A 14,563-nucleotide genomic window follows, 5' to 3' on the forward strand; every position below is an offset into this window, starting at 1 on the left:
AGAAGCGGTGGCGGGGGGCTTGGTGTGGCCCACTCAGCTCAGCTCACTGCCTGGAGCAGCAGCTCCAGCAGGGGGCAGCAGCGGGCCAGGAGGGCCCCGGCGGCACCAGGCTCCACTACCAGCAGAGGGCCCCCACAGACCAGGGACCAGATGGCTTGGACCCGGTGTGGGCCTTCTGACCAACACAAGATTCCAGAGGTCACCTGGGAAGAAGGGGAGAGGACCCAGTCCTTCACAAGCCTGGTCCAGACTATCCGAAAACCCCCAAAGATGTTTTTTTTGGTGTTTCAGAGACCAACTATTTTCAAATACATCACCCCAGTATAATCTGAGGGGGTGGTGGAGAGGCACATGCAGACCCCTCAACTTCAAACTTGGTGAGATTCAGCCCCACGTGACTCTCACCCAGCCCCTACCCCTTTAGAGCTGGGACCAGCAAGGGCCTCTTTCTCTTGGTTACCATCACCACCAGCATCCCTTCACTTTTGTGTATGTGTGTGGGGGGCAGTTCAACAAGATTCAGTGGTTCACTCTAAACTAACTTCAAGTAAGCTAGAGCAGATGTGGTCTGATAAACTCTGCCAGAGAGACAAGGAAGACAAGCGGGAGGTCGATCGATCGGATGACTATATTGACAAGATACTGATTGGTTACATGTTGAAGAAAACATACAATACAAAATACAGAAAAAGTTGGTTCCATCCCCTCCCACCCCCCCCTTACCCACCCACCCCCAAATACTCATCATCGTGATTTGGTCAGAACAGGGCTCAGAGCCAGAGGTCAGGGTGACAGGGGCAGGGAGGGGTGGGGGCGGGGGGGGGAGTTTATGGGCAATGGGTTGGTGGCTGTCACAATAATGCTGTGGTAATGCTGTGGTTTCTCTCCCAGCTGTAAGTCAGGGGTGAGGGGGGGCTGCAGCCTGACGACAGCCAGCTGAGGGAAGAGCTGCCCCTCCCTTCCCTCGCCCCTAGGGCCTGCCCCACCACCCAGAACCAAACCCACTCCAAACACAGGAAGGATATGGATGCTCTCGCTGAGTCTGCCAATCAGCAAGAGGGAGAGAAAGGTAACTGCTCCAGCCCCCACCTCCCCACATACGGTGGGGGGGGGGGGGGACGGACCAGGGGCACGTGGCTACTACCAGCAGAGGAAGAGTGGGAGAGCAGTAGAAAGGGCTGGAAGTGGGAAGAGCAGAAGATCATATATATTAAAAAAGTGACTTAAGACTTAAAATTGAATTAGTATTTGTACAGAAAGGTGCAGGTGGAATAACTCACTCCGGCCTATGATCAAAATTCTATGGAGAAATCATGGCGGACCCCCTCCCCCTGCCCCCTTCAGTGGTAGCCCGAGTCGTTAAGTGCGATTGGTTAGAGTGGATTCCAGTCGGGTCGGTCAGGCGGAGGAGGTGGGGGCAGTGGGCAGGCAAGGGGGGCTCAGTTGCTGCAGCACTGGCTCCGGCTGGCTGGGTTGTTCTCCTGGAGGTCCACGCCTCGGTTCCGGCCTGGAGTGCCAGCTGCATTCTGGGGCTCGTTCTTGGGAAGCTTCTTAGCTGTTTAGAAGAGGGGAAATATGCATTTGTGGGGCTACCCCAATGTTCTTCCAAGTCTGCTTGAGTGGAAGCTGGCCTTTGTACCACCCAATCTGGGAGAGCCTGCGGGGGAGCTCTGCTTCCATGTGCCAGGTGCATGCATTCTGAGTGTTTCAAGAAACTAAGGCAAAGAGGGCCCCTAGGTAGCTCAGTCGGTTAAGTGTCTGACTTCGGCTCAGGTCGTGGTCTCACGAGTTTGAGCCCCACATTGGGCTTTGTGCTGATGGCTCAGAGCCTGGAGCCCTGCTTCGGATTCTGTGTCTCCCTCTCTCTCTGGCCCTGCCCCCCCCCCCCAAAAAAAAAAAAAAAAAAAAAAAAAAAAAAAAAAAAAAAAAAAAAAGGCCGAGAGAGGTTAAATAACTTGCCCCAGGACCACAGAGTTAAATGATAAAGCAAGGATTCGAACCTGGGCAGGATGACTTGCTACAGAGCCTAAAGATCCTAAGAAGTGGGTAGGGGGATGGTGATGTAGGGTTTTCAGTGGGTGGGAATCTAGAGGGTCAGAAAGTGAAATGTTGAGACTTTGGCCCAGGCTTTAGAAACTTCTGGGGTGAACTCTCTGTATCTGGCAGTCAGATAAAGGGATCCTACAGACCTACCACATCCTACAGAACAGCAGGCAAGAGATATGATAGGACCCCAGCTGGGGGAGGGGCGGGGAGGGAAGGAGAGCGACTCACCTATCGCCATGAAAATTTCATTCACGTTCATCGCGGTCTTTGCAGATGTCTCCATGAACAGCAGACTGTTGTCTTCCGCATAGGCTTGTGCTTCCTGGTTTGGATGGAGGTGAGAAAGTGGGTAGGAGGGAAATGATGACAGTTGGCAGGGGCCAGGGCCCAGGATAAAAATCTTCCCTCATCACAGTTGCCTTATACACGACAGAGACAATGCAGGGAGTGTCAGGCCCAAGGCTCTCCTGCTCTACGCCTCCACCCCCATATCTGCACCTCGTCCCAGGGCCCCCACATCATATACAGCACCGTTCGGCTCACAAACACTGGCAGATGTTTTAGTCAGGTTTCCCTAGATCCATTCTGCCTTCTTGCCCTTCAGAATCACCTAAGCTCAAAAATACTTCTAGAAAGTTATTCTACAAATGCACGTGCACATTTGGAAAAAACACAAAAGTATATGGGCGCTGACTGCAGTGCTGCTTCCAGTCGTTTGATATTATCAACAACCTGGAAGCCCATCAGTTAAGGGCCTGGTAGAAAATACACAGTATATGGGACACACTCCCATTGACGTAAAGAAAGATTCGCTCACATGTGTATATTTCTAGAAAAATGAGAACCTGTGATGAATTTGGGGGAAGGGAGACTGAGTTTCTGGGATGGAGATTTAAATTTCGTTCCATAGATCTTCTTGTACTGTGTAAATTTTACTTGTGCGTGTACTATGTGGATAAAAGTAATTCTTTTTCAGTAAGTTTCCTTAAAAAGTCAGTTTACACCAAAAATAAGCGGAAGCTTCAGCTATCCTTACGCACACACACGCCACCAGCCAACAAAGAAGAACAAGGAGAAGGAGACAAGTCCTTTAGGCCCACACTCAAGTCATGAGAGGGCAGCAGATGAGAGCACCTCTGCCTCCCCGCTTGGCCCCTGGCACAGCCCCTGAGCAGCCGAGGCGGAGTAGAGAATGGAGCCGGCTTACTCCTCCCCGCCAAGTCCTGTCCATCCCCCCACCTGGAATTCCACAGCTCTCTTGCTGGCCAGGTCTGCCTTGTTCCCTGCGAGCGCGATGACGATGTTGGGGCTAGCCTGCCTCTGCAGCTCCTTCACCCAGTTCTTGGCCCGTGCAAATGTATCCTGGGGAGACAAGGCCAGAATGTCAAAGAGACAGAGGAGGCATTCTGCCCGGGGCCACTCACTTCGGGAAGCTCGAGGTGGCAGAGCCCAAGTGTCTGAGATGTTACCGCCCTGAAGATTCTGGTGAGACACCCCCAAATGACAGAGGAAATCTGCCCACACCCCATCCGGGAACAAAGTGTTGAGAAGTAAGGGGAAATCTTTACTGTGTTGGTGATGTCATAGACCACGATGGCAGCTTGGGCCCCCCGATAGTACATGGGGGCCAGGCTGTGATACCGCTCCTGTCCAGCTGTGTCCCAGATCTCAAATTTGACTGTTGTGTCGTCCAAACAGACCGTCTGTGTGAGGAAGGCCGCTGTAAGAGGGAAGGCGGTGTTACACGGCAGGAAGGAGCTCAAGAAGCCACCCCCGCATATCTCCCCAGTACTGCATGTGGGCTCTGGCTCTGGAAGGCTCTCTGCTGAGATGGGCCCAGAAAAGCCCCCCGCCCGGCGGCTGAAACAGGCCTGGACAGGGTAGGGGGAGTTTGTATTTTTCCGTCATGTGTCAAGAGGGCTGGGGGGCCGCACAGGCTTCACAGACCTATGCTAGGCAAGGGCAGAAGGGATGTGTGCCCGCACTTGAACCATTTTAGGAGCACCTCTGAGGAGGAATGGCAAGGGGCAGGAGAGGAAAAAACCCGGGGGAAAAGGGACTCCAAGCACAGAAGGGTGGGCCGACTCCCTCCTCCAGGTCCCCCTCCCCACCTCCCCCCACAGAGAATAGTCCAGCTGGAAACCTCCAGAATCCCTCAGTTTGCTCCAGCCCAGGGGTGTTACTGGCCCTCGGTTTCCTGAGGACACTCACACACTTAGCTACACTGGGGACGCCTGAAAGCACACACTGTTCCACTGCCAGGCAGAGGCTTGGGTGGCTGGCTTCCTGGCTGCCCCTGCCACCTCCAGGCATGCTGGCTAGCCTCCACCCCCAGCTTTGACCTTGACCCATTCCTGATTGGCCACCCTGTGGTTCAACCTTCAGGGAACACAGTGACCCTATCTTTGGCCTGAGGAGACAAGGGAGCATGTGGCACTTGTGCTCACTCCGCTTCAGAGGAGGAGTCCCAGAGGGGCCGTGGGCAGGTGGGAGTCCCCTCCCCACCGGGACCCAGGGGAGGATCCCAGAGAGCGCAGAGTGGAGGCTCGCTCTCCCGCTCCGCCCTCCCCCCATGCCCCTGAGGCCCCGGGTGGGGGCACTGCCTCACTTCCCTGTCTCTAGCTCCTGACCCGAGTGCTGAGGAGGCAGCAGAGGACTGCTGACTCCACCCGTTTAGTTTCCAGCTGCCTGGAAACCTCCTACCCAGAGGACAGAGAAAGGGTGACTCAAACCCAAGGTCAGCCCTGACCCCTAAGGTTTGTAGAGGCCACTGAGGCAGGGAACTGAGCCCACACCCTTATGGGCTACAGGCTGACCACCAGGCAATCAATGATAGGCTCTGAGCTCCAGGGTAAAGGTCAACTTCAGAAACGCTGCCCCAAGCACCGGGCCATTTCCCCATTCTGCAAAGTAGGAGAGGCCAGGACAGACGCACTGCCTGGTACAGTCAGAAGGACCCTCACAGATCCAGACTGAGCCTCTCCCTTCCCAGGGGCCGGGTCAGTGGAAGGGCCTTAGCCAAGGCCACGCGACAGTACAGTGGCATAATCAGGAGGAGAAGCCAGTTTGGGACTCCCAGCTAAGTTACTGGGCGCTGGTGGGGACTCTACACGGAGACAGCTGTTGGACTCGATTCCAGGGCCCAGGTGAGAAACAGGTGCTGCTGCCCCAGGCATGTTTAGTCTCTCCGGGCAGGCGGCTCCCTTCTCCTCAATGCCAAGGCATTTCTTCGGCAATCCTGGGGCGGCCCCACTCCCTTGTGCCCGCTCACCTCCAATTGTGCTCTCCTGGTACTCGTGGAACTGCCCCTTGACAAAGCGGAGGACGAGGCTGGACTTGCCCACCGCAGACTCCCCCAGCAGGACCAGCTTAAATTGACAGATCTTGTTCCCAGCGGCCGGTCCGTTGGGTCGCGCTGCACCTCCCCGACCCGCCATGGCCCGTCCTGCTGTAGTGGTACCAGTGAGCGTGGGGCGGGGGCCGGCGCTGTGCGAAGAGGCACTTAGTGAGGAGGGGGACCTCCAACTGCAAGAGAGATCGGCAGTACTGGTCAGGCCAGACTGTCACACAGCGAGGCCTTATTAAATCACAGGCCTCTGCCACTGCCCTCCCTGAGGACTGGACTCCTCCCAACCTGCCAACCCGCCGGGCCCTCGCCCCCCCCAGAAGTTAGGAGAAGAGCCCTAAGCAGGATGTACTACACATCTATTTGCCCCAGTCATCTGAGCAGTGAAGTGAAAAGAGGTCTCCCAACGCTAGGCACACGGTTCTGAGCAAACATACTGACTTCCCAATCCCAAGTGTCACGTACACACAAATTACACACACACAGGAGAACAATGGATATATGGCAGCCTGGTGACAGTCATGTCAACAGGCTCCTTGGAGTAGGAGGATCACGCAGGAAGATGCCCAGGATCTAGGTGAACCAACAATGAACTTGTAGTCCCGTAGCTAAGATCACAGCCCACTTCCGTGCAAAGCCAGAGTGGACAGTGAGGCTGACCAGGGCACAGGGAGTCCGGATAGAAAGCTCGTGAGACAAGGTGCTTGGCCAACCTGGTGGGCACTCAGGGACCAGGGACCGGCCATTGCAAGGCTGCATTTAAAATAGCCATTTTGTCCTGCTGGCTCTAGAAGGCTAAATTTGTCAGTTGGAACTGTGCGCCGGAATCAAAGCCCCATTTCACTCCTTCATCCCGAACCTCTTTTCCCCGGTTCTCTCATTTTTGATGGACCAGAAGTCTCACACACATTAAAACACAAAACACACACAGAACCAAACACGTACCCGAGCCAGAGAGCTCCGCCGGCAGTCAGAACGGCTGCCAAATTTCCCTTTTCAACAGAGACCTCAGTTCCATTCTCTACTGGCAGAGGCCGAAGGTGACGCAGAGGAGGAACAGGGAGGTATGGGAGGACAGACACAAATAAGGGACACTGAGCCCTGTACCCCGAGTTCCACACTGACATCTTTGTCACTCTGTTAGTGATAGCTTTGGAGGCACAAAGAAGGATGAGGAGCCTATTTCCAGAAGCCTCTAGAAGACTTACACTACAAAAAACAACAGAACATTGATAGAATGTTTTACAGACGAGTACTGGGAGGAGGTATCTCATCCTAAACATCTGTATAGCGCCTGAACCTAAGTTGGAAAGAAAAAGCTTTGATTCAACCGCCCTTAGCAGAAATGAAGCCAATGCGGGACGGGTCTTTGGGACCAGAGCCCAAGCAAGTACAGCCCACACCTGCCCCCTCAGCAAGGGGAGCGCACCCCCCTACAGTCAGAGGGTGGGGCGTGAATGAAGAGAGGGGAATCTGTGGGCAGCGATGGGCTACGCTCATGCAAGAGGCTGACAGCAAAGGGCTCGCTTTGTTCAATCTTAAATCCTTTTTCACATCCCCGTCCTCCTGGCAACTCATTTAAAAAGTGAGCTTCAGGAAGCATGATTCACTAGCAAGGAACAACAGTTTCCTTTCTGGATAGCACCAAAGGAAAAGGGGTCTGAACTGGGAGCCACCTCTTCCCCAAGAACACAGGAAGGCAGCACGGGGGGTGGGGGGTGGGGTGGGGTCTCAATTAGTGACAAGAAATGCTAGTGCTACGATATTTCACAGTTTACAGCCTTCACTCTCTTTTTTAAAAATGTTTATTTATATTTGAGAGAGAGAGAGAGACCACAACAGAGCATGAGTGAGAAAGGGGCAGAGAGAAGGGGAGACAAAGAATCAGAAACAGGCTCCAGGCTCTGAGCTGTCAGCACAGGGCCCAAGATGCAGGGCTCAAACCCACAAACTGCAAGATCATGACCTGAACCAAAGTTGGCGCTTAACTGACTGAGCCACCCAGGCGCCCCTACAACTTCCTTGTTTCACCCCCGTCATTGATGTCCGTGAGACCCTACGGTCCTTGAGGCAGGCTCTGTGCTTCTGGCTTCTTTGGGAGCTTCCTCACAAGGCCTACTCCCACACAGGGGTTCGAAGAGCGCGCTTCCCCAAAGAAATCCTTTTCAGAGCCGGCTTGCGTTTACTGAGCAATTGCATAACCATGATCTCCCTTCAGCTTTAAAACAATCTCCCATTTTTTTCACATCAATAGCCTGCTGCTCAGGTGTGACATGCCCTGTGCAAGGCCACCCAGCATACAGGTGACAGAACTGGATGCTCTTTTATCTCGGGGGCCTTCTCCCTGCAGTGGGAAGAATGCTGGAGAAACACCCACCCTGTTTCCGCTTGCCGGGTGAGTGAGACCCTGAGACCCCCTTTTGCGGCAGCAGCTAGCTGGCCTGCGAGGTGTGGCTCCAGCCGACAGTCACAGTGATCTGGCAGGCCCTGACTCCTTCCGACTGTGGGAGGAGCCGCCCAGGGCCAGGCAGGCGACAGCAGCAGAGGGAAACCACAATGGAATTACAAGTTGGTTATTACCACAAATCCACGTGACACATCCTCTGGGCCGGGCGGCAGAGTGTGGCTGGGGCACTACAGAAGGAGGAATGCAGGAGTGGGGGGGCGGGGGGGGGCGGAAGATGAGGTTCCCGATTCCAACAAAACCAAAGCAGCTGAGGCTGAGGGCTCCTGGGGTGGGGAGTCATCAGCGAAAACAGAGATAACATCCAAGTCTCGTCCCCATCGAATCAATGGGTTTCCAAACCTGCCCAGACAGAACTTGATATTTTTAACAAGCCAGAAGGAGACAAGGAACTCTTATCCAGCAGTTCCTGACCTTGTCTGCACATCAAAATCACCTGTGCTGCCAGCCCCTGGAGGTTCCCATGAAGGTTTGGAGGAGGGACTGGGATCTGGGTGGTTTTTTTTTTTTTTTTTTTTAATGTTTATTTTTGAAAGAACCCAAGTGTGGGAGGGGCAGAGAGGGAGGGAGACAGAGGAGTCGAAGCGGGCTCCTTGCTAATGGCAGAGTCCCGTGCGGGGCTTGAACTTGGGTCAGATCATACCCGAGCCAAAGTTGGATCCTTAACCAGCTGAGCCACCAGGCGCCCCAAGTATCTGTTTTTTTTTTTTAAAGCGCTGCAGGCGCTCCACCTGGTGCAAACTGGCAGGTGACATATTCTGCCTAGATACTGACCCTGCCTTCCAGAGACACATGAGCAGACACACATGGCACTTTTTATGGCCTCTGCTGCCTCGTGGTATTCCTGGCCCCAATCGGTGATCACATGAGCAAAGGTGTTGACCTTCCCGGACACCCAAGAAAGCTCGGAGGAAGCTGATTTTGCCACAAAGGGCACGCAGAGACGGGGGTGCTGAAGACAGGCAACGGCCACACCCAGAGCCCCTGGAAACTTTATGCCCTCCCCTCCCAAGATTGGGAAGCTGAGGATGCACCCCGGCGGGTGGAAAAGGCGAATTCACGCACTAAGCCTGCCTGCCAGCCAGGGGAAGGAATCTCTCTGTGGGAATCTGCTGACCAGAGGCAAGAATTACCCAGGGGTACAGGCAAGTAATGGAATTATAACCAAAAATGCCACAGTAAAAGTCTCCTTTCAGATAACAGTCAAATTCTTTTTAAGAGCAAAAGTTGTCATCAGAGTTTGATACAGAATGGGCCAAAGATTTTTTTTTTAAACCAGTTTCTCGAACACCAGGAAAAACACACCAGTAGGATGGATTTCCTCCTGCATATTTTCATGAAGCTGCTAAAATGGGTAGAGCTTCAGACCCCTCGCAAGAGGCTCTCCTTGATATGACTTGCCCCCCTTACACCCCAGGTGAGAACCTCGGTTTATCCAGAGGCCACAGAGGAGAAGCAATGTCTCCAATCTCATTATCTTCATAGGAAACAGAAGATCACAAGGACTGGGAGGCACCCTACACATTTCCCCACCATGTACATGAAAGGGTAGAGGGACCCAAGCTCCTAAATATATGCCCAGCCAGTTCTGGGGCCAAGGGTGGGAGAGAGGGAGAGAGGGAGAGGGAGGGAGAGGGAGGGAGAGGGAGAGAGGGGGAGAGAGGGGGGGAGGGAAAGAGGGGGAGAGAGGGGGGAGGGAGAGAGGGGGGAGGGAGAGAGGGGGGGAGGGAGAGAGGGGGGGAGGGAGAGAGGGGGGGAGGGAGAGAGGGGGAGAGAGGGGGGGAGGGAGAGAGGGGGAGAGAGAGAGACAACAAAAACAAGAAAAACACTACTCTTTCTTACTCTGGCTTTGCTCTGGATACTAGAAAGTCAGTGGGTACCAAACTTGTTTTTATTTTTTTAATTGGAATCACCCAGAGCACTTAGAAATAACCCTGACCAACTAAATTTAAATCTCTAGAACTAGAGTCCAGAAAATGTTTTTAAAATAAGTTCCACCAGTGATTCTAGGCAGGTGATTTAAGCACAAGAGCTAAAGCTGAGGGGCGCCTGGGTGGCTCAGTCGGTTGAGTGTCAGACTTCAGCTCAGGTCATGATCTTGAAGTTCATGAGTTTGAGCCCCACATTGGGCTCTGCGCTGTCTGCGTGGGGCCTGCTTCAGATCTGTCTCGCTCTCTCTGCCCCTCCCTCTCCTCTCTCTCTCAAAAGTAAATAAACATTAAAGAGCTACAGCTGATACAGGAAGGAGGGAGGAATCCAAGAGATGGAGAGGCACCCTTCCAGATGAGCGCCATGGACAATACAGGTGGATCAGACTGGGGGTGGGCACTGATTCCTGGCTTCACGCAACTCCTGAAGCCTCCAAGACACCAGACGCTGGTGGAGTGCTGCCCTTCGCCCAGCCTCCACTAGAAATGCCTCTTCTCTAACCATGAAGTCACCCACTTCATGCTTGCTGTCCTTCCTGGTAAAAGAGTGAGCAATTCCAGCTGATGGGCGTCTCTCACGCTTCCTGTTTGCTTTAGAGACTTCCTCTAGCTGACAGTCCTGGCACAGCCTGGAGAGTGAGCTGATTAGTGAAACCAATCAGACTCCATTGACCAGAGGCTGAGAAGGACTCACTCAAGGTTAGCCCCTGTGGGGGGAGGCGGGAGGATGGAGAACCAAGTGACCCTGCCCAGGGCCTCCTAAAAGGTGGTTCTGGCCGGTGACTCTTCAGCTATACTCTAGATGAAAGCATTCCTGAATATTTAATACCACAAGAGCTGGGCAAGAAAAGAGGAGAGCAGAAGCAATGTGTTAGCCTAAAGAGAATGAAAAGTGGGGCACAGGAGAAGAGGTAATTAGGTTCGAAGGTAAAGGCAGAAGACACTAGAAAGTTCCAAGTCGGCCAGGGAGATGATTTACCCACAGGCTCCAGAACACACATCTTCCTCAAAGGGGAAAGTCACCACTACCAGCACACAGGACCAGAGGGCAGACTCACAGAAGGACTACCGGGCCTCTGGCTGGCTGCAGACTCCGAAGGAAGAAAAATCTGAAGCGACACAAGCCATGAGCCACATGAGGTACCCACTCACCCTTCCCCAGCACAGCTCACAGGTTAGGACTTGGGAGACTGGTTTAGTTAGAGCCAGGCTCCACCGTTTACTGGCCGAGTGACCTTGGCCAAGTCAGACAGGCAACTACTGTCAGCTGCTGTCTCTTATCTATAAAACAGTATTGTTTAATACCAATCGCATGGGGTTGTCGTAAAGGTTAAATGAAACAATGCACAGTTTGTATAACACAGTATGTGGCTGAAGGTGAGGCTCCAGCAAATGACAGGTTCCTTATACTACTAAGGGCCTAACTAGCTAGTTTTGACTCATGGGTTGTCAAAGCTCAAAGTCCTTGAAGACCTCATCCTCCCCTTTCCAATTACAGAGGAGATGAAGTTGAGACAAGGTGGCCTGCCCGCAGTCACAGCCCAGGGGTGGCGGAGCCCAAGCCCAGGACTCGTAATTCTAGCAGGGGTTCCCCATCACAGACAGAAAACCCAAGAATATTAACAGTGTCCTTACAGCCATACAAATAACAGGGGCTGCCCCCTTTCTATGTAGGCTTTAACAGAATATAGCTTTTAACAATGGAAAAATGAGTTTGTATCAAACTGTAAAAAAATTACACTGCTAGGCGGGAAAATTTTGTGTTTTGATTGGGGAGGTGGACACGTGGATATACACAGATGTAAAAATCTATCAAGCTGTCCAACTGAGATGTGTAAATCTTACTATGTGTAAGTTACATGTCAATAAAGAATGTTTCTGTCCGAGAATTTTGCACACGACAGTGTGCAAAGTAAAGCTTACAAATGATATGAAACCAGTCTAGTTTCCCTGTATGTAACATATTTTCTGCCTCCTCTTTAGTATAACAAAATTCAGAATAATAAAGACAATCAAAAAGATGGATGCCTGAATTAGAAGAGGGCCAAGAGAGGCGGGCCTGGTCAGGTGACTCTTGACCTCGGGGTTGTGAGTTTGAGCCCCACGCTGGGTGTAGAGATTCCATAAATAAATTAAAAAAAAAAACAAACTTAAAAAAAATAGGGGGGGGGTGTCTGGGTGGCTTATACGGTTAAGTGTCCAATTCTTGGTTTTGACTCAGGCCATGATCTCACAGTTTGTGAGTTTGAGCCCCGCATCTGGCTCTGCACTGACTATGTGGAACCTGCTTGGGGTTCTCTCTCCCTCTCTTTCTGCCCTCCTCCACTCACACACACGCTCATGCTCTTTCAAAATAAATAAATAAACTTAAAAAAAAAAAAAAGAGGGCAGAGAAAGAATAAAAGTACTCAGCTAACAAGGTGCAAGCTAACAGGATTCAATACAAATAGAACTGCTACATACATACTAAGAATATATTTGTACTTAACTGTGGACTGAAGAATTTTAAAGTTGTTTAAAGCTTCATAATAAAAAGGGAAGGTTGACATTTCTGTCTTTTCAGTGAGCAGAAAGGTTACCACAGTGATGCTGTGCACCTCAACGAGTCCAGAGAGAATCCGCAGAGGTTAAGGGGTGCGGGTTGGGGGATGGAATCAAAGAGAGGGACACCTTCCTGTGTGACCAGGACTATGGGACTGCACCACAGAGGACCTGTCCCCACCTCAAGTGTAACAGAGGATTCTTGGCCTCAGAAAACAGAGGCTTAACTTAGAAGCCCAGGTTGAGAGGGGCGCCTGGGTGGCTTAGTCGGTTAAGTGTCCGACTTCCGCTTAGGTCATGATCTCGCGGTTTGTGGGTTCGAGCCCCGCGTCAGGTTCTGTGCTGACTGCCAGCTCAGAGCCTGGAGCCTATTTCAGAGTCTGTATCTCCCTCTTTCTCTGATCCTCCCCTGCTCACGCTCTCTCTCTCTCTCCTAGAAATAAATAAAACATTTAAAAAAAAAAAAAAAAGCCCAGGTTGAGATTTGGGGAGAACCCCGACGGGGTGCGTCGGGCCAGGGCTGGGGCCCCTCATCCCACAACGCAGGGGATTCAGGATTTGGGGAGCTGGCAGGAGAGGAAGGGGGTGCTGCGTTTACACAGTCACAGCAAGAGGACCCCCTTTCCAGGGGGAAGGGAGGGAAATCATCCTAGAGAGGGACTCAGACTGAGCTGGCTCCCCTCCCACTGCCGCAGGCCCTTGAATCTGCCCCAGCCCTTACCCATCTCCCTTAGCCAGATCAGTTTCAGTGCACTCCCCTTTCAATGAAAACTCTTCTGGGACTGGCTGCCTGGGCTTCTCCACCGCAATGGGGCCCTGACCGCGTCCACAGGGGCTCCAGCTGGGGCCACTAACTGCACAGACACCTACGAAAGGGGCCAGCGTGCAGGGGCTCCAGGAGTCTGAAAACCTAGATGCACAGGACCAAGCGGTCCTTCCCACTCTCCAGGCAGAACCCGGGGCTCTATAGCCCTTTCCCCTTCACAGAAAGATGCCAAGCTGAGTGAGGCAGAAGCCACCCCTGAGAGACAGATCCGCAGGTTCCCGGAGCCCTGCCCCATTAAGAACACCCAGAAAGCCTTCCCTGAGCTCTGCGCTGCTTTCTCGGCTCTCGCCAACAGGCGGTCCTGAGAGGCTGACAGAAGCAGACTCAGCGCTAACTTTCAGGCAGAGGATGGAAACCTCCAGTCCCTGTGCCCACGGGGAGGAAGACGGATGGGGTGGGGGTGGGAGTCATGTATCTCCTGACACAGCGTGGTCAGTGTGGGCTGCCCGTACTGTCCACAGAAGGGGCCCAGGCGTCATGGGCAGCTCTGAGATCCTCATTCACTGGTCGTGCTGGCCGACAGAGCCAGGTGTTCGGGTGGCAGGTAGTGAGGAAGGCCAGACAGACAGGGGACGGCCTGTAGCTGCACCAGGCAAGGCTCGTCCTGCCTCCTGACTGGGGGTCCCAGATGCTGACACTGACACTCCTAAGAGACTGTTCTCCCTAAGGGAACCCGGTCTCCGACTCAGCACACCCCAGTTGTCAGGGCAGTGGCAGGCCATCTGGCCCCAACTGGGGCGACTCTCTAAGAAGTCTCAGGCAAAAGTTGGATTGAAGTTTGATGCCTCCTGTGGCACAAATCCACACACAGCTAGCTACAAGGGGACAGAAGCTAGTGACAGGGACAGGACTGAGACAAAGTGGTGGCTCACATGCCACCACCCAGCTCTTCACCTGTTGGTGCCAGAGATAGGGTGCAAGGAGAGCCGGCCAAGGCACAGGTTCTTCCCTGCTGTGACCCCAGGATGGAGTGTGGGTTATGTGAAAGCCAGTGGGATTAGACGTGGGAGCCGTGCTGACCCACGAGCCTTAACACTACCCTGTATTTGTTCTCCTTATGCAGCTACTATTTTTATTTACTTATTATTTAAAAAGGTATTTTTTGGGGGGGCGCCTGGTTGGCTCAGTCAGTTAAGTGTCAGACTTCGGCTCAGGTCATGATCTCACGGTTCATGGGTTCAAGCCCCACGTCAGGCTCTGACTAGCTGACAGCTAGTTCAGAGCCTGGAGCCTGCTTCAGATTCTGCGTCTCCCTCTCTCTCTGACCCTCCCCTGCTCATGCTGACTCTCTCAGAAATAAATTTTTTTTTTTATTTTTTTTTTAAATATTTTTATTTATTTCTAGGAGAGAGAGAGAGAGAGAGAGCATGAGGAGGGGAGGGTCAGAGAGAGAGAGAGACACAGACTCGGAA

General features: G+C 52.8%; 1 protein-coding gene across 1 annotated transcript in view; it reads right to left on the reverse strand.

Moving 5' to 3' along the window:
- Positions 1-605: 605 nt before the first annotated feature.
- The window catches only part of RAB5C (RAB5C, member RAS oncogene family), a 25,602-nt gene continuing 11,644 nt past the window's right edge, over positions 606-14,563 (reverse strand). The window contains exons 2-6 of the mRNA XM_039256812.1: positions 5,318-5,571; positions 3,615-3,766; positions 3,286-3,408; positions 2,275-2,368; positions 606-1,555 (exon numbers count right to left, since the gene is read on the reverse strand). Coding sequence (XP_039112743.1) covers positions 1,440-1,555; positions 2,275-2,368; positions 3,286-3,408; positions 3,615-3,766; positions 5,318-5,483 — 651 coding nt within the window. The 5' untranslated portion in view covers positions 5,484-5,571 and the 3' untranslated portion in view covers positions 606-1,439. The remainder of the gene's footprint in view (positions 1,556-2,274; positions 2,369-3,285; positions 3,409-3,614; positions 3,767-5,317; positions 5,572-14,563) is intronic.

Source organism: Hyaena hyaena, unplaced genomic scaffold (assembly GCF_003009895.1).
Source record: "Hyaena hyaena isolate Hyena2069 unplaced genomic scaffold, ASM300989v1 scaffold_589, whole genome shotgun sequence".
Taxonomy (NCBI): domain Eukaryota; kingdom Metazoa; phylum Chordata; class Mammalia; order Carnivora; family Hyaenidae; genus Hyaena; species Hyaena hyaena.